General features: G+C 57.7%; 6 protein-coding genes across 6 annotated transcripts; 1 reads left to right on the forward strand and 5 right to left on the reverse strand.

The window, feature by feature from the left end:
• Positions 1–206: 206 nt before the first annotated feature.
• On the reverse strand, positions 207–2534 carry PLICBS_006042 (uncharacterized protein; the record flags this gene model as incomplete). The annotated part of the gene is made up of 4 exons (XM_065600852.1): positions 207–812; positions 885–1430; positions 1487–1620; positions 2111–2534. The coding sequence occupies 4 exons, from the start codon at positions 2532–2534 to the stop codon at positions 207–209; spliced, it is 1710 nt and encodes a 569-aa protein (XP_065456924.1).
• Positions 2535–5788: 3254 nt separating this feature from the next.
• Positions 5789–11984, forward strand: PLICBS_006043 (autophagy protein 13; the record flags this gene model as incomplete). Its single annotated transcript, XM_065600853.1, has 10 exons — positions 5789–6013; positions 6076–6171; positions 6232–8665; positions 8892–8937; positions 9357–9364; positions 9798–9958; positions 10068–10820; positions 10879–10951; positions 11007–11228; positions 11290–11984. The coding sequence occupies 10 exons, from the start codon at positions 5789–5791 to the stop codon at positions 11982–11984; spliced, it is 4713 nt and encodes a 1570-aa protein (XP_065456925.1).
• A 477-nt stretch (positions 11985–12461) lies between these two features.
• Positions 12462–15874, reverse strand: PLICBS_006044 (uncharacterized protein; the record flags this gene model as incomplete). Its single annotated transcript, XM_018319791.2, has 2 exons — positions 12462–12827; positions 12893–15874. The coding sequence occupies 2 exons, from the start codon at positions 15872–15874 to the stop codon at positions 12462–12464; spliced, it is 3348 nt and encodes a 1115-aa protein (XP_018182265.2).
• Positions 15875–16554: 680 nt separating this feature from the next.
• Positions 16555–17881, reverse strand: PLICBS_006045 (uncharacterized protein; the record flags this gene model as incomplete). Its single annotated transcript, XM_065600854.1, has 5 exons — positions 16555–17423; positions 17483–17532; positions 17582–17616; positions 17667–17806; positions 17863–17881. The coding sequence occupies 5 exons, from the start codon at positions 17879–17881 to the stop codon at positions 16555–16557; spliced, it is 1113 nt and encodes a 370-aa protein (XP_065456926.1).
• A 2139-nt stretch (positions 17882–20020) lies between these two features.
• Positions 20021–20906, reverse strand: PLICBS_006046 (uncharacterized protein; the record flags this gene model as incomplete). Its single annotated transcript, XM_018319793.2, has 2 exons — positions 20021–20513; positions 20800–20906. 2 exons carry the CDS (start codon positions 20904–20906, stop codon positions 20021–20023), a joined length of 600 nt encoding a protein of 199 aa, XP_018182267.2.
• A 1941-nt stretch (positions 20907–22847) lies between these two features.
• On the reverse strand, positions 22848–24499 carry PLICBS_006047 (uncharacterized protein; the record flags this gene model as incomplete). Its single annotated transcript, XM_018319794.2, has 3 exons — positions 22848–24134; positions 24197–24322; positions 24398–24499. The coding sequence occupies 3 exons, from the start codon at positions 24497–24499 to the stop codon at positions 22848–22850; spliced, it is 1515 nt and encodes a 504-aa protein (XP_018182268.2).
• Between the last annotated feature and the right edge of the window lie 433 nt (positions 24500–24932).

Here is a 24932-nt window from a genome sequence, read left to right on the forward strand (position 1 = left end):
TGCTGTCGTTCCCACGATAACCCTGATTCCCCTGGTTCCCCCCGTTCCCCTCGTTCCCCCGGTTGCTCTCGTTTCCCCGGTTCCTGTCGTTTCTCCGGTTCCCCTCGTTCCCCCGGTTCCCCCGGTTGCCCCCGTTGCCCACCTTTCCCCCGTTACCTGTCTTCCTCCCGTTTCCTGTCTACCCGCAAATACCTCCCTATATCTGTCTACTCAGTGTCGGTATCTCCAGTCAGATCGACGGCGTACTCCGATCTGACAAACAAACTGCTCTCGTCCGAACGAGGCACAGCGCCGCCGTTGCTGCCATTACCATCATTGCTGCCCATAACAGAGCCAAAAGCTTGAGGCCCGTTCGATGATCCGGAGTGTCTATAAGCCACTGAAGCCTGGTCGAACGAAGGGTCGTGCACGAACAAGGAGTTCTCATGTTCTTCCTTGACCGAACCCGGGGCGTCATGCATGTCCACGTCTCCTGGTTCGTGATTTCCACGGCTGCTGCCAGGAGCATCTTCCATTTCCTCATCACTATCCCCGGTTAAGTCTACCATGACGGCAGAACGCGAGCCAGCCTCCTCGGTGTTTGTTCTGGCGACAGTTCCTGTACGGCTGGAGCCCGAGCCCGAACCGACATTGTCGCCGTCGTCGTCAGAACTGTCATCGTCCGAACCTGATCCCGAACTCGACCCTGAACCTGCGGGTCCACTGCTTCCGCTTCCGTCAGAGCTGGAGCTGGAGCTGTCATCGTCCGATGAGTCGGTGTCGTCTGAAGAATCGGTCAGAACGATGGCGGTGTTGGACGAGGTTCCGTTCGACTGCAACGTGAGCGACGGGGAAGGACGGGCAGGTGCCACGGTGCAAGTACGCCGACCCAATTCTGGGCAGACAGCGCGGAGTGTTTCCCATTGCTCCTCAGAAGGGTCCCAATGGCGATTGAGGGGCGCTAGGCGTCTCAGGGCCGATTTGGCGAGCTCATTGCCCTCCTTTGGCAGCAGAACCACCCGGTTGATGTCGTCCTGGAAGGTTTGGTCCTTGATTGGCGTACGGACTCGTCGTTCAAACCAACGATCCCAGTCGAGGAACTGTACCGACTCCAGGCCTCGAAGAAGTCTGATGTTGTCGATACCCTGCAGGCCGCGCAGATTCCGAGAGAGTCTGACGTTCTCTTGTCCAAGCGTCTTGGCCTGCAGGAAGCGCATCACCTGCCGTGGCTCATAGTTGCGCCTGGTATACATAGAACGCTTGTCCAGGGTATCGCTCACACCCTCCTGCAGGTGAACCACCAAGGTTCTGAGTCTGAGCATCTGAGTGAAATGCATCAGCGGCCTGGTTCGGCGCGAGGTGAATTTTCCCTGATCAGAAATCGGGTATGTCAGCCATTGCGAGCCTGTCCACAGGATCTCGAGATGCTGCAGACGTTGCAGTCTTGCTCCCTGTAATCTCAAGGTCAGCCCACAGAACAAGGCACCCTGGGAATGGGGGAACGAACGATTCCGTTGCAGAAGAAGCCAAATTCGCCAAGAGATGAGAACGCAAACGTGTTCATTCCATAGAAGATGTTGCAGCCGATGAAGTGACAAAACCTCGACGCCTTGAGAGGCGCCAGGAGCACATTCGGTTCGACTGCGGTGTGCGTGAGACTCACGGGAGAACTTCCCAAGTGAAAGCGATGCAGCCGGCTATACTGCCGAGCTCGTTGCTGTACTGGAGGCTCCTCTTGCGAGTCCAGACGCGTGAGGACATGAACAACTTCACCGGGGAAGTACAGTGCAAAGCGCAGAACGCGAGCAATGATGTTCAGAGGAAGCGGAACGGCCCCTGTGTAATGGGCCTGTGAGGTAAGATATCGGCTCGGTGGGATAATGTCGGCCTCTTGATGCGAAACGAGGACGAGATCGGGATGCACTCTCTGAGGATGAGGAGCCGTGTTGCTTTCTCGACAAGCCAGTTTGTAAACTTTCTCATAGGTACCGAAGCCCACTGTCGGTACTCCGGTATGAAGCTTGTGAAGATGGATCCGCCAGGTCTTCCGTAAAGAGTTAGAACTTGACCTGCATTCATTGAAGCGTTCAAATACTGACTTCTTTAGTACGCCGGGGACGAGGCTGCAAACTCTTCACCAGCTCTTTGAGAGCCTTGATCTGCTCTCGGAGCTCCCGATTCTTGCGTTTCAGATCTTGGACCCGTCCATGATATGCCCGGATGAGCTGCCGTCGGCGGCGTGATTTGTCCTTGATCGTCTCCAGCTCCTGGGTTTGCTCCGGCGTCATCCCTTCGTGGGACACTTCACCTTCCGTATCGCTGGCGAGTAGCTCGGCGATCTCAGAACTGTCGTCGGTGGAAGTATCGCTTTCACTGCCATCGTTGGTATTCTCTCGGTCTTCTTCGACGTCTTCGTCATCAGTGCTGTTCTCCACATTCGCATTGTTCGAAACGTGGGCATTGTTCGAGTCGTTTGCGCCGTTCGTGCCGTTCGTACCGTTCCCATCACCACCGTGATCATCGCCATCGCTCATCGAAGGGTCGACATCGGCCATTTTGGCTCTGACGCGGTTGTTCGATCGTCGGGCAGGCTAGTCGCAGCTTTCAGAACTTAGCGAACCGCACGAGAAGTCTTAGTACATGCAGTCGCAAGTTCGAGGTGATGGAACTCTTCAAGAAGTTGTAGCAGTTCAATGCTGAGCTGAAGATGCAGTGCGAAGGGAAAGTTGGCGAAAGGGAGTTGGGTTGTGGAGAGAGTGGGTGAAAGGAGGGAGAGAGGAGCGGGAGAAGAGAAGAGATGGAGGAACACTAGAGTAGGCAAAGAGGCACTGATTGAAGAAGGGAGAGCAGGAGAGATGGGCGTCAGAAGAGAGAGAGAAACGTACGTCAAGAGAAGGGAAGTAAGAAGAGAAACGTGAGGAGGGAAAGGGAAAGAAGAAAGAGAGAGAGAGAGAGAGAGAGAGAGAGAGAGAAGCCAAAGGGCGAGGTTGTTTAACAGTAGAGAGAGAAGGGAAGTTTCTCAAAAGCTGTGTAGGAGAGGAGGAAGAGAAGAGGAGGTGTTGTATGGGTGAACAATAGGAGAAGAGCAGGAGTTGCTGGGGCTTCGGAAGTTTCAACCCACACCACGCTCGTTTGAGCGCACGACGAATGCAAGCCAGAGCCGAATGATGCGCGCTTCTCAGAGAGTTTCATCAATGTCAATACGATCCCATCGCCATTTTCTCAATGAGGGATATGTTCGTAAGGCCTCATGAGCACAACGTTTACTACGGAGCTACGTCGCGAAATCACCCAAGTCACTGCACCGGCACAACATGCAAGACTTTGGCACAAGTAGTACCTACTCGGCAGCTACTCCGCAGCCGAAGGCCTTCTGAAAGCTTATAAAATAGCAGTACTGTTGCGCCTTTTCATATATCATGAAGTTATTGGAGAACTGGCGATAACTGTCGCCCAAAGGACCGTGGAGTTGGCACGATCAGGCAAACGGATCGACCGTGCATTCAGCTGTGATCCCCAAACAACCCGGAGATTGTCTACTATTGTTTGCAACTATGAATGCCCTCCGCTATTGTCCGCCCCAATGCTGTAAGTGCTCATGATGCCCGCCAGTCAGGCCTGGCCGCCCCGTCTAGCGACGATACTTGCTGCGCTCCTGCAAAGACGTCGACCGCAGGTTGGGGACGGCCTAGCCACTGAATAAAGTTCCCAGGCAGTGTAGCTACAGCAGAGCTTTCATCAGCAGCGGTATACTTGACGCCCCGACGCTTGGCAGCCTCGCTACTTGTCCCCTCAAACCTCTCGTTGCATGTGCCGTCGTTGCTCACACGCATAATTGATACATGATGGCCTGGAAGCCAAGTTAACCGCACAGATTGAGAAATGTGCTTTATTGGAAGAAGCGGCAAGCAAATCCATGTGCGGTTTGAACGACCTTCATGGAGTGATGGTCCACAGCGTTTGAAAGTGGGCGACCAGGTGTATCCTGCCTAACGGCCGAGTATTTCACCTATGCATCGGTGTACATACTACGGATCATAGTCAACGGCTGAACAAGCCTATTTAGGTTCAGCGTACTACACCGAGTGGCTCAGGGCTCAAGAATAGGAGCATTCTTCACTTTTGTGGCGATGACTGGTGGCCGCCACAAGCCACTCGGTATGAGCCTGGAAGACCGCGGACGACGACACGTTTGGGACGGCTCCTCATCAGTGTGCTTCCTGGCAAGTCAGCAGCTCCGAATACTGTATTATCGAGGGCACCTCATGGGTGACGAGTGCGGTCGTTGGTCTTCACAAGCAAGGCCACCAGGGTGGGTGCGTGACTAGCCAGCAGGGTGCTTGCTATCCTATCTCTCACCTATCACTTCCCGCATCGTGCGTGCGTCCTTAGCGTGGAAGCCGGCGAGTGGTGTTGTGTCCGCAATTGACGCCGCCAACCAGTCGAGTTGGCGGGCTCAATTCTCGAAGTACTGCCGGTCCCGACATTACTGCCTGTTGGTGGCCCCCGGTACCTTATCGTGACTCCGATTGTTGCCTCCAGTCCAACTGTGGCGACGGCTGCCGTTTGTTGCTCGCTTCTGCCGCTGGAGCTGGTGCGGGTGGTGGTGCATTGCCGCTGATGCTGTTGCTGCCGATTGCGACAACTCCTCTCACTCGTGCCGCCGGTGATGCCATCCCGCAGGCCGAGTTGGCGGTTGTGCTCACAATGCGCGGGCTTTGCGTGATCGGAGGGTGACCACTGTTGCTCAGGTGCGAGCCGATGACGAAAGCCGGGGGCCTGGTGCTGGTGCTGCCATCACGAGGGCCACCCCCTCAAATCACCTGTGACTCGACGCGGTCCCCTTGCTCCACTGGGGAGAGCCCACCGCCCGCTAGCGTCTGTGGGCAGTGAGCCTGCCCAGTGGAGAACCTTGAAGTCACCCAGGCGGGCACGGTCGCACAGCGTCACAGGTACCTCCACTGCCTGCAAGGTCGCAGCGGATGTCGGGTCCTGTGGAGTTGCAGTCATCGGCGCCAGCACCCCTCCTCCTCCCTGTCACCCAGTCCTAGCGGCCGCACCGCACCTCAATGATCAGCCACCTCAGTGCCGCCAACAGCAGCAGCAACCGCGACGCTTTCCTCGCCTCGCCTCGCCTCGCACCGCACGGACAGAGACAGCCCGCTCGCGCATCTGCGTCCTGCACGCATCTTCGGCTCCAGCGAGTCGTCTCGCCTTTCCCTTCCTCCACTTCCCGGCCCTTGCCTCTCCTTCTGCTGTCGTCCTGCATCGGGTCTGCGGCCTTGTGCAGCTTCCCCGTCTGTGGCCCCTCTGCTCCTCCAGTCCGCCATCTCATCAGCCTCAACTGCGGATCCCGCGCAGGCAACCAGCGACCTCCAGACGGTCCACGGACGATACACCCCAGTCTGTTGCCGGTTCCGCGATCCACCCTGGCCATCCATCCATTCACCCTTCGCTCTCAGCCAGCCCAGAGCTGCACACCCCGGACCGCTCGTTGACTGCCGCCTTGTCCTGTCTTGTCCTGTCCTCGGGGTGATGCAGCTTGGGCTCGTCCCCAGCGAACCCATTTCTACACTTTGAATCATCCGCGCACCATTGTTCACCCATCGTCCTTCTCCGCATCGACAACTCATTGCCCAGGGCACTCTGATTTCCATCTCCACGCCTCACCGTCCCTTCCCGTCACCCTTCCGTCCACTACACGTTCGGCTCGACAATGGAAAGGGAAGCCCGGTTCTCCATCAATGTCCCAAACCGTTCCTGATCCGCCCGCCATCCCGTCGCTCCCTGTACCCTCTCCTCGCCCGCCATGCATCAACAAGCTCGTGTGCCGCCGAGGCTCTCCTCGCCGACATCATCGCCTCAGGCGAACCAAAGCCGACCCAACACCGCCAGAGAAGCTGCGCTGGGCTCACGACCGCGAGCAGGCTCCAACGTCTCTGGCAGGGACAGCTTGAGCTCCCCTACCGTCGAAGCGCCCTCATCCCCTAGCCTCCCGGCCGAGTCAATAAAGAAGCTGGACCAGATCGTGCAGGTTCGTGCCTGGAGCCCCCGGAGGCAGGCACCTTGATGTCGAGTTGCTTACGTTGGCCGCAGAACTTCTACGCCAAAGCCGCAGTTCTTGTTCTTGATTCCAGGATAAAAGTAAAGATCACGCGCGGCGCGAATGGCATGCGAAAGCCGAACAAATGGGTACGGCCCCGAGTTGGCAATACGGAAGACCTCGCCGATCAAGTCTAACGTCCCATCCAGTTCCAAATCGAGACCGACGAGATAGACGATTTCCGAGACGAGCTCAAGGTATGGAAGAGCTGCGGTAGTCTCGACAATCAACCTCCACCGATGATAATAGAAGTCTACTTGGACACATCCTCCCTTAAGGAAAGCCAGAGCCTTGTCGTCATTGACGACGATGGCAAGCGATGGGACGTCATGGAACAGCTGAACGCATCAGGACTGTCGAGCAGCAGCAACTCCCCCGTTTCGGCAAGCAAGAACACGCAGGTCATCCTGGAGCGCTGGCGCGTTGAGCTCAAAGCCACTGGCAACAGCCCTTCAGAGGACTTCGGACTGATCCTGCCGACCATCTACAAGAAGGCCATTGTCTTCTTCAGAACCCTATTCCTTACAACCCGTCTGTTGCCTGCATGGAAGTTCGCCAGCCAAAGCGCAGCCAAGAATTCCCACCCGGCGCTGACTCCTCGCTGCCGCATTCGCATGTCTGAGCCGGCCCGATCGACCCCTGACCGCCTAAGGCACTCCATCGATGGTAGGCGAGACCCGGTGACCGAATATATGTTCGGCGATCTCGACGTTCCTGTTGGTCGCCTGAGTGCTTCTGTCACCTATCGAAATGACTGCAGCTTCCGGATCGACGACGCGGAGTCCCTGCTGAGTTCTCGGTTCATGGGAGTTGACGAGAACTTCTTCAAACCGTCACTGCCACAGCATGGAGACCGGTCGCGGGAGGCGAGGGCCGAGGTCGGCTCCCTCCGCGACAATCGTCGAGGTCCCGCCTTAAGTGAGATTCATCAAACATATGGCAGTCTTTCAACCTTCCATGGAGATGGACCCCTTGGTACAAGTCCAATCTCAGCGCTGAGGGCAGTGAAGCCGCCAGGCTCAGACACAAGTTCTCCTCCTGCCTCATTTCCAGCTCATACCGGCATCGACCCTCCCAACTCCTTGCCCATACGCCCATCATCATCTCGGGCCCAGCGGCCAGGTGAAGGACCGGCACGGAGAACATCGGTGTCTTTCCAGCCATTTAAAGCTGGGTCTCTGTCTGGGTCGCCGGTACCGAGGACGTTGGACTCGGAGTCGCCTGCATCTACGCATTCTTTGAGTCGACCGGTTGGCTTGCCCGTCGGATCGCAGCCCAGGAACCGCTCGTCTTTGACGGCGGGCATGCCTGCGTCTCTACGTGGCGGCCCGCCTGCTTCGGGGACAGCCGACGCCCCACTGGTTGGGTCTCCTCGACCTGCATCGACCAGTCGATACAGCAGTAGCTTCACTCACCGCCGCGGACGCCTGTCCATTGGTAGCGCAACCAAGGGCGGTGATGAAGAGCAATCGAGCAGCGGTCGCCAGAGCCTGGCGTCGTCCGTGGCACAGCCCGGGTCGGGCCTTCTGGCGGAGGCAGGACAGGCCAGCTCTGGCTCCATCCAAGCCGAAGAGGATGATATATCGGATTTCCTCAAGGCGTTGGATAGCAAGAAGACGCTCAAGAGCTTTGAGCCTGCGAAGCGTGGCGATTCCGCCACCAATAGGACAGTAGCTCAGTTGTCCAAGTTTCACATGATGAGGGAGTCCAACAATGCTTTGGGGGACTCAATGACATCGTCGATGCAGATGCATCGCTCGTCCAGCTCGTCTAGCAGGCAGCTGACGAGCGTGCCGGGCATGGTTGCCCCAGCCTCTGTGTCGACATCAACGTCCCCGGGCAAGCCAGTATCGCCTCACACACCACACACGCCGGCCATTCCTTCCAGGTTGAGCGAGAATTCCATCATCGACTATAGCACGTCTGGCCGGGTGGTTTCGAGAAGTGGTCGTCGGCAGATCGCTACGGTTCCGGAGCCAAGCAGAGAAAGTACCATCACCCAGGAAGGTACAACGGCCATTGATATCCCGTTGTCACCGCGGCTCGAGTCGTACCAACGGCGATCGAGCTCAGTTGCTCAGCAGACTCGGGCCCTCGTCGACGATGAGGACAATGATCTGGCATTTGCGGCACATCGTAGCATAAGTCTCGGCGCCGATGACCGAGAGCCTCCAACGATGAGCACGCTTCTCGGCAGGCAAATGCAGCTGGAGGACAGCTCGGCAGTGCGAGATGATGTTCCGGCTGGCCTGCAGCCTGCCGCAGAGATACAAGCAACCGACTCGACCGAGGTCATGCAAGGCGGATCTGCGGAGGACAACCCGCCGGATAGCCTGATACCGTCATCGGTTCAATCGAGCTCGCCTTTCCCGCGGCGACGGTACGCCGGTCTGCAAGCAGCGGCTGCGAGGCAGACGCCGCCACAATCATCCCGTGGCAGCTTCACTGGTTCCCTTAGTAGATTGGGCAGAGCTGACGAAGAATCCGAGCCACTTGTATTCGACTTGTCCGAGATGGACGCTCACGGACGACGCAGCCTGGAAGAGGCGAGAGGCGGAAGCGCTTCGGCGTCTGAACAACATGGTACGACGAGACGTGGGTGGGCATGATGTCGCATGTCTTGTTACTGAGGCCGGTGCCCTCCTTTTGAGAGGCACGTGGCAAGCATGTTCCAATATATGGAACGATGGGTGCATCGAGTGCGCGCGACTGACCGCAACTACATGCACCCACTGTGTATTCGACGACTGGATTCGTGGGCATATTTTGTTTGGCGTTCAGGACTCAGGATCGCATTTGGTTGACACAGAATGGTTCATTCACATGACGGGCAAGGCCCAGCCGCTTTACAAATGGTAGGAGTGTGGTAGGGCTAGGAGTCCTGGAGAGCCACTGGGCCTCCATTGGGGGCTCGTCGTATACTGTACTGGGACAGGAGATGTTGGATTTGCGTCGAGATTGAAGCAGGCATGCAGGCGCTGCGATACGTACTGTGAGGTCAATACAAGTGTCTTGAGGAGAGACTTACCCCATAGCGACCGGTTGTCGTACCCTACTCTATGAACCCTCACAGCCAGGCGTGACGACGACTTTCCGAGGAATTGCGCGGCAGGCAAGGATACTTGCTGCTGTTGTACGTGCGTGTGACGCTGGGCGCGCTCTCGCAGGTGGCGCCGGATGAAGCTCGGGTGCTGGCACCACGTAATCAGTGCAGCGCCGCAGGAGGCGCGGAGGCTGGGTTGCCCCCCGCAGGCGAGCTGATGACGAAGTTCAGCCCGGCTAGTATGACGGATGGCCACCCAATACTGCGGCGGCCAGGCTGCGCTGCTCCCGCATGCCCCTAGGGCGAAGTACATGAACTGAGCAAGGCACCTTGCGTCGCCACCAACCGAGCTGCCTCCACCACGTCGACTCCTCCACTTCCCAAACACGAGGCGGACATCTGTCGCCAGGGATCAAATATCTTCCTTCTTCTTCGAAACGGCTACCCGCATCTCCCGACTCTACGGACTGGGTGCTTGCCTGCGAAGAAGCGAAGCGCCACGACCCCAACGTTGCAGCCTGCCCCGAAGCTATCGCAAGCTCGCCGAATCTCACGTCACGCGTAGCTACCGGCCATGTTTCGCACAGCAGCGACAGGGCCTTTTGACGAGGCCGTCGGTAGGCAACCCCCGAGCTCACCATTCACTATGACCCTTTTCTCACTGCGGCGCAGGCAAGGCGACCGACGAGAACCTCACGTCCGAGGACTGGGGCGCCATCATCGAGGTGTGCGACAAGGTATCGGGCGACCAGAATGGACCCAAGGAGGCCGTCCAGAGCATGATCAAGCGGCTTGCGCACCGCAACGCCAACGTGCAGCTGTACACGCTTGAGGTTCGTTGCCCTGTCGACTCCTTCCAGCGCTTCCTTTGCCCTCCCGGAAACGCCTGTGCGCTCGAAAGGGAGCGATATACGTGCTTGAATGCTGACACTGCTTCGCCAGCTCGCCCACGCCCTGTGCCAGAACTGTGGCAAGCCGATGCACCGCGAAGTCTCGAGCCGCGCCTTCACCGACGCTCTGCTGAAGCTGGCCAACGACCGCAATACCCATACCCAGGTGAAGGCCAAGATTCTCGAGAAGATGAAGGACTGGAGCGACATGTTCAGCAAGGACTCCGAGCTGGGCATCATGTACGATGCGTACTACAGGCTAAAGCAGAGCAACCCGACGCTGCAGGCTCCGAGCGCCCCTCAAAAGCAAGGCCTGACCCAGTCGGATCGTCAGAAGGAGGAGGACGAGCTGCAGATGGCCTTGAAGTTGAGCCTGCAGGAGGAGGAGCGCAAGAAGGCGACACCGGCCGGTTCCGGCTCCCAGCCCGGTCCGAGCGGGCAACAGGATTCGACCCCCGCGCCTCCAGTATCCTCCGGCACGACCGCGGCGACCGTCAGCCGAGTGCGCGCGCTGTACGACTTTGTACCGTCCGAAGCCGGCGAGTTGGAATTCAAAAAGGGCGACGTTATTGCCGTCCTCGAGAGCGTGTACAAGGACTGGTGGCGAGGATCGCTCAAGGGGAAAACTGGCATTTTCCCCCTCAACTATGTCGAGAAGCTGACGGACCCAACGCCGGATGAACTGCAGCGCGAGGCACAGATGGAGGCCGAGGTGTTTGCGGAGATCAAGAACGTGGAAAAGCTCTTGACGCTGCTGAGCGCTTCCAACACAGGGCCTCGCGAGGAGGACAACGAAGAGATCTCGGTATGGTCCCCAGCCTGTGGCGGTACATGGCGCGTCAGGCATGACTAACAAGCAGCAGAAGCTGTATCACCAGACATTGGCGATCCGACCCAAGCTCATCAAGCTTATTGAGAAGTATTCACAGAAGAAGGGTATGGGAACTCTGTCACCGTCACCGACAATTAGTGTATCACTGACACATGATAGACGACTTCACGCAGCTGAATGAAAAGTTCATCAAGGCTCGGAGAGACTACGAGGCTCTCCTCGAATCGTCCATGGCTCACCCACCCCAGCACAACTATCACCAGTATGCCATGCGACCCGCGCCTCCTGGCCAGGGCTATGGCCCAGGCGGCGCTGGCTATCCCGTCCAAGGACAGCCCCCTCAGGAACCCCAAGGGTTTTACGGCCAAGGCCCAGCGGGTGGTAAGCATCGATCCTCATGCCGGATTTAGTTGATAGGTTGTTTGCTCACAACGTCGCTCAGATCACCAACAGCAACCACCCTTCCACCAAGCTGCTTCTCCGCCCCCCAACTTCCAGCCTCCGGGCCAACCGCAGGGCACGCCCGCTCCCTTCTACGTCGCCGGCTCTGAAGTCCCGTCGCAACCGCAAGGAGGAGCACCTCAGCAATACCCTCCGAGAGAGCACTCCCCTCGGTTGAACTCCCATGGCAAACAGCCGACCTCGCCGCCGCCCCAAACTTATACCCCCTACTCCCAACCTGCTGCCCAGAGCCAGTCAACCCCTTACGCACAGGCGCCGCCCGGCCAGCAGCGTCCTCAGAGCACCTACGGCGCTCAGGAGCTGGCGACATCTGTCTACGACTCGCCCATCGCGCCTCATAACCCTGGCTTCGCGCCTCAGCATCCCGGCCCAGGATACTCGCAGGAAGACCTTCACGCACCGACTAACCCATACTCGCAGCCGCCTCCGCAGCAACAATACCAGAGCTACAACCCCCCAGACCAGGCACCCCCGCCGGTTCCCACTGGTCAGGCTCCTTCAGCACCCCTCAACTCGTCCATGTCTCCCCCGCCGCTCCAGCCCCATGGCTCAGCTTACGATGCGCGCCACGGGCTGCCCAGCCAGGGTGCCGGCGGCGAGCAGCCGCAGTACAAGCCCTATGTTCCGCCAGGTGACGGCCCCAGTGCCCCGAACCCGAGCGACTACTACCGCTAGGCTCGAGTCTGCTAGGAATTATGAGCAAGTGTGTGCAGGTTGAAACGACTGCTTAGTGCCTTAGGTAGCATGGGGACAAGGAATGGCGCATTTGTCTGCTGTAGATAGCGTAATGTGGTCGGGTTATTTTGCAAAGCCAGCCTTGGGCCTCCGTTTCGGTTGTCATTGAATGCTTAATGTGTACACGAGAATGTCTTCGTTGGTGTCACAGACATGCCAGCGGCGGCCGCGGGCTTGTATCGTTGCCGTGTGTTCTCTATTCTGCGGATCATGTATACCGTTCAGTAGTGAGAACATTTCTTCATCAGCCCGCTTGCGGTATAACAGCCGCCGTTTATGTGCACGCCCTTGTACATGTATAGCCCGTATTGTCAGGCTTCTTTGGTCTAAACCCACACACACCCACAAGACGCCAGCGCTTCTACCAAGTCCCATGATGAATGACCGATCGATCGTACCCGTCCACGCCTCCCTCCGCTAGTCCCACCTGCGGCCATACACGGAGCTCTCCTGCCTCACGGGCTTGCGGCGCAACACGTTCATAGCCTGGCGCGCCTTGCGCCGCTCCTCGGCCTCCGCGCCGTAGTCGCCGTCGTCCTGGCCGTCGTCGTGCTGGTACCCGCCGGGCTTGAAGAGGTCGACAATGTCCTCGAGGGCGAGCTTGAGGCCCTTGCCGCCGTTCTTGGCGCCGCCCTCGATGGTCTGCTCGGCGAGCAGGCGCTTCTTGTTCTGCAGGTCGATGATGCGCTCCTCGACTGTGTCGGCGACTGTGAGCCTGTAAACGGTGACGTCGACGGTCTGCGTGAGGCGATGGACGCGGTCGATGGCCTGCTCCTCGACAAACTGCAATATCTGTTAGCGTCTTTGTTTTCTAGTAAATTCACCATACCAGAACACGTGTGACCTACCGGGTTCCAGAACGGCTCGATGATGACGACCCTCGTCGCCGCCGTCAGGTTCAACCCCAGACTACCGCACTTCAAACTGCACAGCAGGATTCGAACTTTCTTATCCTCGCGCAGTCGTCGGAGGCTCTCCTCGCGGGCGTCGTTCTTCATGCTGCCGTCGTATCTCGTAAACTCGAACCCTTCGTCGTTGAGGAACGGCTCTACCAAGTCGAGCATCGACGTGAACTGGGAGAAGACGATGAACTTGTGCTCCTGCACCTCGGCCTGCAGGATCTTGATGAGTTCCCGTATCTTGGCAGAAGCGACGCCCTTGTCGGACTTTGAGGGCCACGAATGATAAGAGCTGTCTTCAGAGGAGTAGCCGTCGTCGGTGCCATCGGCGTCGGATTCTGAATCGCTTGCTTCGTCCTCAGAGGCAGAAGCGCCATCAGACGTAGCGTTTTGCGACAAGTCTGCAGGCTTTTGGGGCTTATCTTCGAGTGTCTGGGATGCCATCTGCTTTGTCAAGGCTGATACAGACAATAATGAGTCGTCATCCGAGGCTTCGTCGACCGATCGATACCCGTCCTCCTTCTTGGCAGCCTCGTCGTCCACGACAAAGCTGCTGAGGTTGCTCTGGTCCTTGTCGTCAAGCGCCTCGTCCGCGGAGTCCTCGGAGCCCAGCCAATCACCACCGCCTTCGGCGTTCTCATCCTCTTCTCCTCCCGCCTTGCCCAGGTTGAGGGGGCCGCGCTCTGCCTCTCCCACAAGCCAGCTACCTTCGGCCTCGTCCTCGTCATCGCTATCGATGACCGCGTTTCGATTTCGAGGCCGGCGGCGAGCCTGCGGCGGCTTCTTCTCCGTATTCTCATCCGCGTGCTGTCCATCCTTTGCTCCCACCTGCGCCACTTGCTCGCGCTTCGTGGTCTTCGTTTTCTTTTTGCTCTTCTTGGATCTTCTCTTCTTCTTTCCGGATTTTGTATGAGTCTTGAAGTACTCTAAGTCGTCGTGACATTCTGCGCAATTGTCTCGTCCGAGCTCTGTGTCAACAGAGCTAAGTTCCCGACCACAGACGCTGCAACTCTTGGATTCGATGCCCATTCCAGCAAACATATCTGCCATGGCGTCCACGTCTGTGTCTTGGGACTTCTGGCTGGATCCGATGGACATGGCGTCTTTGTCCTTTTCTAGCTTGCCTTCCACCAGCTTCGGGTGATTGCATGCTTGGCGAAGACGGAGGAGGAGGGTGAAGGCGTTGGCGTAACTGATTCTTTCCTTCATCATGGCCTCCATCTTCTGGTCGGCCCTAGCTGCCAAACGGTTGTAGAACCGTCGCTCCTGCGGCGTCAATTCTGCCGCGACTGTGACAACATTTCTATTGGTATGTCTGAACCCAGTTGTCGATTCTCCCTCACCAGACGGCTTGCCACCTGGGTTGAGGGCACCGTCCTCTTTGAGAATTTCTTTGGTCCTTCTCTTCATGAAGCACCTTAAGATGCTGTGAAGGCGGCGGATGGCTATGTGGCCCTTGCCGTTCTTTAGAGGAGCGTCAATGTGTTCTTTCCACTGCTTGAGGTTGTCGTATGGAGCAATTCGCAGAAACTTGACAAGTGATTGCAGCTCGTCGAGGTTGTTCTGCATGGGCGTGCCGGACAGACACCATCTGTATTCTGAACGCAAGGCGTAGCACGCCTTGGTGGACTTGGCATTGCGGTTCTTGATGGTGTGTGCCTCATCCAAAACAACTCGCCACCAGTGAAGGCCGAAGCATCCAGCTTTGAGGCCACCTTCGGCGTCGGACGAATGGCCATGTTCCGAAACCAGGATTTGGTACGTCGTGATGACCACATCGTACAAAGCCAAGTCCTTAAAATTCTTCGTCCGTTGCGGCCCATGATGTACCAGAACCTTGAGCCGGTGTGTCTTGGCAACTCTGTCTTTGAACTCCTGCTCCCACTGACGAATGAGAGCTAGTGGAGCCACAACAAGCGTCGTTTTTGATACGCCCTCGAACTGTTTCTTCCAACCGGGCTCGTCCTTCTGGGGTTTCTGTTGAGTCAAAATGACCGAGACTGTTTGCAGCGTCTTGCCGAGACCCATGTCGTCGGCCAGGAGCCCGCCCTTTGGAACCTTGCCTCGCTTGACCGGGCCAAGCTCGCGGCCACGCATCCAGTTGACACCCTCGACCTGATGAGGCAGCAGCTTGACTTTGAGACCGTCTACCGCTCCATCGTCGCCGATGCGAAACTTCTTCGGCTGGTCCGTCTTGGTTGCTTCTGCCGATGCGGGCGATGTCGATGCAGCAGCGGCTGGCTCAGACTGCAGATCCTTGTTCGGCTCCGATGAACTTGGCGTCTCTTCGGCGTCATCCTCATCGTCCATCCCGCCCTCAAGGAGAGCCTTGAGGTCGGAGCTCGCCTTATTCGGATCCGTGTAGAAAACCTCGTCCTCGTAGCTGCTCGTCGCTTTACGGGGCGGGATATTCGAATTGAAGACGGGCAGTGGTGGGGGTTTGCGGTCTTGGTAGCTCGGCTGTCGTGGGCCACTGATCTTGGTACCGCCAAGGTGGTGTTCGGGTCGGCTCTTCTGCTGAATAAAGATGTTCGCCTTCTGCTTACGAGACGACATCATCTTCGTTGGGTGGCCAAATGTCGGGTGGCTTGTCGCTCCGGCCGACGGGTCTCGATATTTACTCTTAATAGAGCCCCAGCCCTTGTGGCTGATCAAGGCCGCAACATCGTCGTCGTCGGGGGACCTTTCGCGTCCCAGCTGGCTCTCTGATGGTTTCTCGATGTTATCGAGAGACTGCAGAGGCGCCTTTGGTGGCGCGCGCTCGTTCACCATGGCGCCGATTTCTCTGAGGGCGCCAGCGTCGATTCCTGTCTTGGAGTCGCGGGATGTCTTGGAAAAGCTGGGTAAGTCCCTGGAGGAGAGGTTGGTCCGGGGCTTAAATGCAAACGCAGCGCCCGGTTTGCCGTCGACGCTGGGGCGGTTGTTGTTCATGGGTCATGGACGTCGTGCAGTTGGCAGTGGGACAATCACTGCATCGTCCGTTGTGTTCACGTTGACGTTGTAGATGACATAATAATTGCCCCAGCAACTGGCGTTGGCGCTGCAGGGACCAACTCGGCCCGGTCACAGCGGGTACAAACAAGGGCACAGCCCCACAGTGCGGTCCCCGCCTCACCACACGTGGGAGAGTCTCGGTCTGCAGCGGGCGTCAAGTACCGGCGCGTACTTCGCGTTTTATGCACAATGACAGTACAACTCCGCCGGAGCGACGCATCGATGGGTTTTGGTATCTCTCGTACTACTACATCTTAATGTAAATTGTTGCAAAGTCGCATTCTTTTTTTTTCTCATGCTCACCAAGGGATACTGCGGAACATGCACCGTAGCCCTTTCACAGCCAACCTCCCTGCCTAGCCGCGCCTCGGTGCCTGCGCATCTCAGGCGCGCTGCCCACAGGTTGTGCGTACCCGCTCACATCAATCGAGCATGTCGCACAGGCAAGCAAACATGCATCTAACCTCCCTGTTGTGTTGAACATGCTTTTGATGCTGGCCGGGCAACAAGCACGAATCCATTGAGCTGCGGAATCACAAATGCCTGTCTCTGCATGTCCTTCTCCCGCGTTTCGCCTCGGCGTATACCAGACAATTCGCAACGCTTGCTGTCTACGCTTAATTCCTCAACCTTGCAGATCGCCTCCGCCCTGTTCCCAAGTCCGCCGTTGGCTCGTCCTCCACCTTTACCTGCTGCTTCTTCTGTTTCTTGGCAGGCGGGCCATCGTTCTCGGGCAAGGCGGGCTTGCGCGCCGTCTTTTTCTTGCGATGCGTTTTGTTGTCGCCATCCCCGTTGGCTTCAAGCTTGACCGGTTCGACCTTCGCAGTAGCCACGACGCGGCCCGACTTCTTCTGGACACCGGGTGCATAGCAGCTCGTCCGTCCGCCGACTGTGATGAAGGCCAGCTTCTCTCCGTTTGGCAGCTTCGCAGAGCTACCTTTGTCGCCTTTACCCCAACGATGGTTGAAGAGCCAGTGCTCCGGAAACTGATCCGAGTCGCCCAGCTTGTCCACCGCTGTTTGACACACATAACGAATGGCTTCGTACAGCTTGGCAATCTCTGCGTCGTCAAAGTCGTCGCAGTACTGCTCCGGATGCAGTTTGGCCTGGTAGAGCGTCTCGTCGGCAACCCAGTTGCCCACGCCGCTGATCATGGTCTGATCCAGCAAGAGAGCTTTGACGGGTACGTGGCGAGACTTCATTTTTCCGCGAAGATACTCCTCAGTGAACACGTCTGTATCAATGACAGGATCCGGTCCATTCTCGACGAGAGGCGAGTGCTTGCGTATATCGGCACCCGGGCAATCGACGAGCCGGACGCGCCCGAATCTTCTGGCGTCGGTAAACGCCACTTCTACGGCGGGCTTTCCTTCTGTCGTCAAGTGGAACTTCCAGAACTTCGGGGGCCATTGCTCGAGGTCGCTGTCCTTCATCTTCTTGTAGTAATTTGTGTATGCCGTCTTCTCGCCCTTAATGTGGACCCAGCCTGTGATAACAATTGTAAGTCGTCTGTGCACAACTCAGACTTAGCGTATGGGTGCTCACCAGTCATCCCAAAATGCATGACAAGATGTGGAGGCTTGTCCAACGTGATCCTATCCGAGGTCAGCGGCGTTCACGAGGCGCACGGCATTGTGGCCTCACCAAAAGTACTTTCCTTGATTCCCCGCCGAAACAACCTGCTGGAATTAGCCCTTGCTTGTGCATTTGCAGACTGTCGTTTGTTCACCTTCTTGCCTTTGAGCGCCGACTCAACGGCCGCGCCACTTGTGCCTACTTTGCCAAAGACATTACCGTCATCAATGGCAGATGCACTGGCAATCTTCTTTCCAACCAGGTGCAGCCGGAGGAAATGCACGATTCGCGCGACTACCAAGCATCAGTCCACGAAGCCAGGAGCAAGGCTGCACCCGCGATAACCATACCTTCTGCTATCTCAGGCATCACGAAATCTGAGGGGGAAAATTTGATAGCAACGGTGGTGAAGGAGAGTGTGAGCGTGCGTCTTCCCAGCAGCTCGCCGCGCCTCTGCCGCGCCCTTCACGCTAATTCCCCAACATCCTGGCACGCCGACGACACGAGACCCCGTGACCTGCTTACGTGAACCCTCGTGCGCTCCACCACACAGGCCCCACACCAGCAGAACATTTTGTTCCCGCCAGCGTTTTCGCAAACTTCTCTTGTCTTTACATCCTCCAGCATCCCGAGCTCAAGGTACGTTTTCTGTCTTGTCGCGCTCCGCATCCTCCTTCCTCCCTTCCTGATGACACCCATAACCGCAAACTAGAGTCTCTGACCAATGGAATGACGACTCAATTTTTACACGTCAGTCTGAAATGTCGACGTCTAGCACGCTCTGCCACATGCACTCGAGCCATTGGAGCTTGTGCTGACTTTTCATCCCAGGTTGTGTGTCCAAGTGGACAATGGCTTCTGCGGTGCGATGCGCCTGACGCCCTTGCTCGCGGACTTGATGTTTCTGCGTCTCCTACCATAGGTACGTTTGTGTTGCGCGTTTGTGTGCCTTCTCCCCATCGGCTCCTGATGATCAATTTCGTAACAATATACGCTGGAAATTACCGGCTGAGTTTTTCTTTGACGACAATAAATGGCTATTTCTGATCGCCCCTTTACTATCTTACTTTGTCCAGCACCTGGGATGGTTCGTTGGCTAACAGTTTGAAAGACCTACAGACAAGGTATGCCAGCATAACGTCCCATCCTCGATGAAAGATCTTGCATGATGAAGCGGCACTGGGCTCCGATATACCAATGAGTTGAGAAGCCATTTTGCGGCAGGCCTAGAAAACCTCGCCCACTGATCCAAGCTCATCACAACACATTTTTCGAAATTGTCGGGAGTTCTTGTCGACTAATACGTCGATCAGTGTCTCGCCAGGCTGTCATGGCGCCGGGAGGAACGCATCGTCGCAGGATGCTGCACAACATCTAGGTAGGTTTGTGCTGCGTGTTTCTCTATGCCTTTTATGATGATACAGATGACGAGTCTTATTCGAGTTTTCGATGCAGACACTATCTTTCTTTACCATTCATGCATTACCTGATTTGGCACACATTCTTCTCGCTTGGCACATGGCTCGATGGTCGGACTGTTGCTAACAAGCTTGAAACAGATTGATTCATGCCCATTGGTTAGTCGCCTGGCATCCCCCAAAACTACGGCCTTGATGATGAACGCGAATGAAAATGACAAGCATATGTCTGAGCTTACGCGACGAAGACAAATCATCCGCATTCTTTTCTGAAATATGGCCATTCACGTTGATGCTACGGAAGCTGCGGTTGGCATGAAGCTAACGCTGTCGAAGTCTGGAACTTGAATTCAAACCGCCTACTGGGTTGCACTGTTCCCCCAATGGTACGTTCTGCTTGCGTCCTGGCCACATTTTCGCTTTACATGATGTACACATATCACGACGGTCAACTTAGCCATATGCATTGATGATATCGCCTGTGACAAGGCACCTTCTCCTGACAATCACTTCTTCTCAAGCAATTTTTGCTGCATCCGCTGGTCATTTGAACGCAGACTGACCTGGAATAGGCTACTAGGAATGTGTCACGCCTCAGGCATACTCTTGTCGGGCCCTGCAGGTAGGTCATAGGTGACATTGGTCAGTCAAGTGACATGGCCTTTCACATGCGTGATGTTGGTGTAGTCAGAACGACTGCCTTTGTCCATCTTGAATACTGGACGAGATGAAGCAACCCCATTTATGGCAAATACAGCTAGTACATGAATCAATGCTTTTAATCTGTTACATATCGGCCACGGCTTTGTTCTGTTGTTCCAAATTCTATAAGTGATCTGTTTGTCTGTTCGTCCGTGGTATCTGTTGTATCATGTTGCAAATGGCACGCGCTTGCGGCGCCTGTTCAATATCACAGTCTGTAATTGGTGTGGTTGGGATGGTGCGCCTGGTGCGCGCCCCGGTCGTGATGAATCATGGGCGCCTGACCAAGACCATCATGGATCTGGCTGCCGTCTGCAGCGAGGTATCTGACATGACGCGTTAGAGCCTGCTTGGAAGCCCGTGGTGGCACAGTGAAAGGGGGGGGGGCTTACTGGCTCGCGACGTCGAGACCAGTGTCGTATTCTCCAATGCCGTGCGAGGTCGGCCAACTGCCGTTGGCCAGCTCTCCCCAGTCTTGTTGGCCGATGGCCGAGTGGTCGTGCTCGAGTTGGCCTGGGTGCTGGGGGTGGTGAAGATGGTGGCCGTGAGGCTGCTGCTGCTGATGGTGCTCAAGCGCAGCAGCAGCGCCGGCCGCCTGGTACGGTGAGTATGGGTCGTGGTTGTTGGTGAAGTGGTGGTTCCCGTACGGGATGCAGAGCGTCTGCTGCCCGTCGTCGCCTCCACCCTCGTGCGGGACGACGCGACTGGACGACGGGTTGCCATAGCGTCCGCTCCCGTAGACAGCCTCAGGAGTCGCGTCATCCTCGTCGTCCTCGTCAGGCAGCCGCGAGCTGCCATTGTGGACGACGACCTCGCGGCCGCCGTTGCGGTTATACTTTCGGACGCCCCATTTCGAAAAGTGCTCCATGTAAGAGCGGCGGCTGTATTTTCCCGGTCAGCCACATTCTGCTTGCCCCCGTTTTGTCTTTTTCCGAGCAGCGAGGCGGATTTTGTGCCTTTTTTTCTTCAAGGACAAATGGACGTGTTTGCGTCTCGGCAAGTACCGAGCGCTGCTCAGGCGCTAATTATAGGGACGACCCTCCCCAGCCAGCCAAAGAGTGCGAGGCGCGGGCTGTGGATTTTTGGGGGTGTATAAAAAGCGCGAAGGGGAATAGTCAAGGCAAGGTGTTTTTTTTTTTAAAAAAAAGAACTTGTTTCTTTGCGTACCAGGCGTGGAAGTTGTGCCTCTGCGTCATGATCTCCATGACTCTGCCGAGCTTGTGCACCTGGTACAGCTGCACCATCTCGTCGCGGTGCTTCTCCCACTCCTTCATGGTGATGGTGCGGCGGCGAGTGGTAACTAACTGGTAAGCAGGCGGCGGGCGAGCGGCGGCGGCGGCGGTAGAGGCGGCAAGTAGCGGCGGCAGAAGCAAACAGGCAAGATCAACTAGTAGACTGGCACGCTGGCGTCGTCGTCGTCGTCGTCGTCGTCGTCGTCGTTCTTCTTGTCGCTGTCCTGTCCTTGGTCGGCGCCGTCGTGGTCTCCTGGGGGCGTGGGATGGGACAGCAAAGTGTTCATCCGGTGCTGCTGTCGTTGCTGGTGGTGTTTCGTGCTCTTCGTCTCTGGAGCTGCGGCCAACACTGGTAAGCGACAAGGACCAGCCGTGGAGGCACCAGCAAGGAGGAGATGCGGCCGGGAGGAGGCCATTCGTGGGTTGATCAACTACAACGAAGCGCCGCACACACTCACACACCCTGGGCAGCCTGGGGGCAAGGAAGGGGGCACTCGGGGGGTAAAGAGTAAGAAGAGGAAGAGGGCGTGGACAAGGAAAAAAGATCTAACTAGATGATCGCAGGATCTGGGCCTGCCGGGCTTCCCTCTTCCTATCAATGCTGTTCTCCCACCCCAGGGCAGCGGCGGCGGCAGCGGCTGTCGTCTCGTCAGACATCACCGCCCATCCGTTGCCTCTTTCTTCCCTCCCTCTCGGTCTCTCCAGCACGCCCATCCACGCTCTCTGCCCCCGTTCCCTCCCTAGAGGCAGCCCGGCGCAGCGACAGCTCAGCGCAGCCTGGAGAGCCCAGCGTGGGCAGAGCTGCCAGCAGAGCCCAAGAAGGCAACCGACCCCCCGGGCCGCAAGGCGTCCGGCTACAACCCAGTCACCCGTCCCTCCCGCAGCGGGCAACACCACCCCCACCACCACACCCACACCCACTTGCACGCGGCGGAGGCGCGCTGGCGCTTGATGACGACTTTTCGTCAGAGGGGACCTGGAGGGCAGGGAGGGCGAATGGGGGCAGGGCAGAGCAGGGGAGGGGAGGGAAGAGAGCGAGCGACAGACAGAAAGAGACCCTCACTGGCTGGGTGCCTTGCAGCTCCTCGTGCCTCGCCATTCGCCCACCGACCGGGACGGGCGCTAAACGGCGGGCCAAATGTGCAGGCTTGGGGAGAAAGAGAGAGCCTGAGAGAGGGAACGGAGAGGAACCAGTTCCGGGGTTTCTTTCTTCTCTTTCCGCGCTCTCTCGCCCGCCCGCCCGCTCGCCCGCTCTCCCTCCCCTCTCACCCGCAATTGCGGAATGAGAAAACCCCCCTCCGGCGAGGTGACCCGACCGCCCCCCGGGGCAGGATCGAGGAGGAGGGGGCTTGTCCGTGGTCACATGGGCGTGCTGCGCGCGCGCAGCGCTGTGGGTAGGTTGCGCGCGCGCATGCGTTGGTTGGGGGCCGGGGCTGGCGTTTATACACTTCTGGGGTGTCGGGGGCCGGGCTTCCTTCCCTCCATCGCGCACGCCCCCCTGCGAGGCGGGCGAGGCGGACGATGAGAGATGATCTGTGTGATGCGAAAATCTACTCCCCCCGGTGTCAGGCGTCGCAAGGAATGGTTTCAAGACGAGGCAATTGGGCATTCACCGCCATGAGGTTTCTGTCGAGGGGTCTGCGAATCGGCTTCCTGGGAAGCCTGATAGCCATCCTGGTACAGCTGTCGCGCAGTTGACAGGGAAGCAAGGTATCTGACATTTCGGTGTATGCGCCGTGGCCCGTTGCGAATGGCGCATGGGTCACCAGCCTCATCGTTCTAGCAAAACTTGATTACTGCATATAGTTATTGTCGTATGTGAAACTCGAAATTGAACCGGGCATGTGCTGTGGCCTGGATGCCAACTCATCCCATCACGCCTACGCTTCCAACCCAATCTTGCCACTCCAAGCTCGACGCCCGAATGCTTCATCACCACTCATTCATCAAGTGAGGCAAGAGGCTAACCGTCGCGCGCCTCACTTAAGCCGCCTCGAATTTCTTCTCGGCGGGGACAGCCCCGGCAGCCGGGGCGACAGGCGACGTCGCCGTAGTCGTTGCCGGGGCCTCCTCACCGCCCGTCACACCCGCCTCCTGTGCCTTGTGCTGGTGGGTTGGAGTCTCGGCCACGGGCGAGTTCATCGCCAGCTGGTCCTCAGCCCTTGCCGCCTCGGCCTTCTCGCCCGATGCCGTCCTGGCAACAGGAGACGTCGCCACGGGCGACTCGGGCACGGGGGACGTCGGCTCCGCGGGACCTGTGGCGCCGCACACGGTCTGGATGATCTTGAACCACTTTTGCGCGTCCGCGGCGGTGTGCGCCTTGAACGCCAGCTCCGCGCTGCCTGTGAGCTTGCTGCTGATCGTCTTGCTCCGGTCCTTGCCCTTGATGTTGAACTTGTCGCCGCTGGGGGCTCCGATGACGGCATCGGGCAGATAGATGGAGAGCTCGGGCTTCGGGTCTGCGCGTGTGTCATCCGAGTCCTTGAACTCATGCAAGAACTTGGATGGCGTCACAACGTAGTAACCGGTCGAGTAGCCCCATGAGAGCTTGTTGCGAGACTTGCGCTCCAGCGATCCTTCGATCAGCGGCTTCGTGGCGGCGTGGTCCATGTTAGGGAACTGGATCGCATCGACTGAGCGCGCCGGGTCGTTGGGGTTGGCGAGTCGGTCGGCGCTGCGCTGGGTGAAGTTTGTCCACTCAAAGTCCAGGGGGATGCATTGGACGGTGCCCAGCATGTCGCCGTACAACGCGCGGGTCTTCTCGCCCTGGCCACCGACCAACTGCACAAAGGCTTCCATTCCCTGCTGAAGGACCTGGAGGACGTGTGCCTCGAATGTCTTGAAGTTGTTCTGCACCGAAATGAGGTCGTTCTTGTGGTTGTTCTCGGCAACAACCTGGTTGCTCAGTCTGTGCAAGACACCGCGGTGTACGACATACGGATCGTCGTGTCCGTTTATCTTGCCGCCGGTCGAGTCGAACGAGGCCGTTTGCTGTCCGAGCAGCTCAATGTGCTTCTGCGTCGTATTGCGAAGCTTCTCGAGCTCTTTGGCGCCGCTCTGGGCACCGCTCGAGAGCTCCTTGGCCTTGTGCTTGATCTCCTTGTGCAGGCGCTCGAGGATGGGCAGGACGGAGCCTTTGATGCTCTTCTCGGTCTCGAGGTTGGTGTTGATCATGGCCTGGGTGTTGGAGCGCATGTTTTCGAAGAATCCAGCGATACCGCCGAGGCTCTGGTCGAAGTGGTGGCCCTCGCGGAGGGGGTTTGAGATAGTCTGTCGCACGACTTGTCAGCATGCCACCGGTGCAGCAGTCAAGGGGATTCACAAAAACGTACCTTGAGTGCCTTCTCATATTCCTTGGCGTGGCGGCCGTGGATCTTCTCAATGGCAGTGACATACTCCTCGAGATAGCCGACCGCGTGCTTCCACGCCTGCAGACGCTCGGCGAGCAGTCCAGCCGTCTGCGGATTCGCGCAATCCATCAGCCATCATGCTACTGCTGGGAGGACGCAGGCTTTTGTCCGAGGTTGTCTTACCGTCGTCGGGTCAAAGTCGGGCACCGCATCTTCGGTCTGGGAGCTGAGTCCCGTGGTCGCGCGCGAGGGCAGCGAGGTCGTAGGCGAGGTCGCGGACGCCATGTTCAATTATTGCGCGCGCGGGTATCTCGGGGTCGAGTGAGGGGTGAGGGGAAGCTGAGGCCACGTCGTGGTGGAAAGCAGCGGGTGCTTAACTATCGCTATTCTGGCAACGCGGAGCGAACTGTTAGCGGTGAGGACGTATGAGCGGGACCCTTGCCAAGCAACGCGACACAAGGCCAGAGCCTTTCTCCATGGAAGCGCGATGGGACTGCCCGTCAGTCCCTGTCCTTGACGTCCATCTCAGCTGGGCCCGTGCCAAGCTCGTTGGGTTCAGGGTTGACGCCGAACAGCGCATGATTCCACCCACGTCAACGGCCAAGCATCCCAAGTCACACAGAACATGGAACACGCGTGAGAAGCGGGACAGCACAACACTCACAAGTATTAGAAGGGGCTTATCGTGGCAAGAAGCACGCCGTGCTGGAAAACGAGA

Source organism: Purpureocillium lilacinum, assembly GCF_023168085.1.
Source record: "Purpureocillium lilacinum CBS 284.36 DNA, scaffold_4, whole genome shotgun sequence".
Lineage (NCBI taxonomy): Eukaryota > Fungi > Ascomycota > Sordariomycetes > Hypocreales > Ophiocordycipitaceae > Purpureocillium > Purpureocillium lilacinum.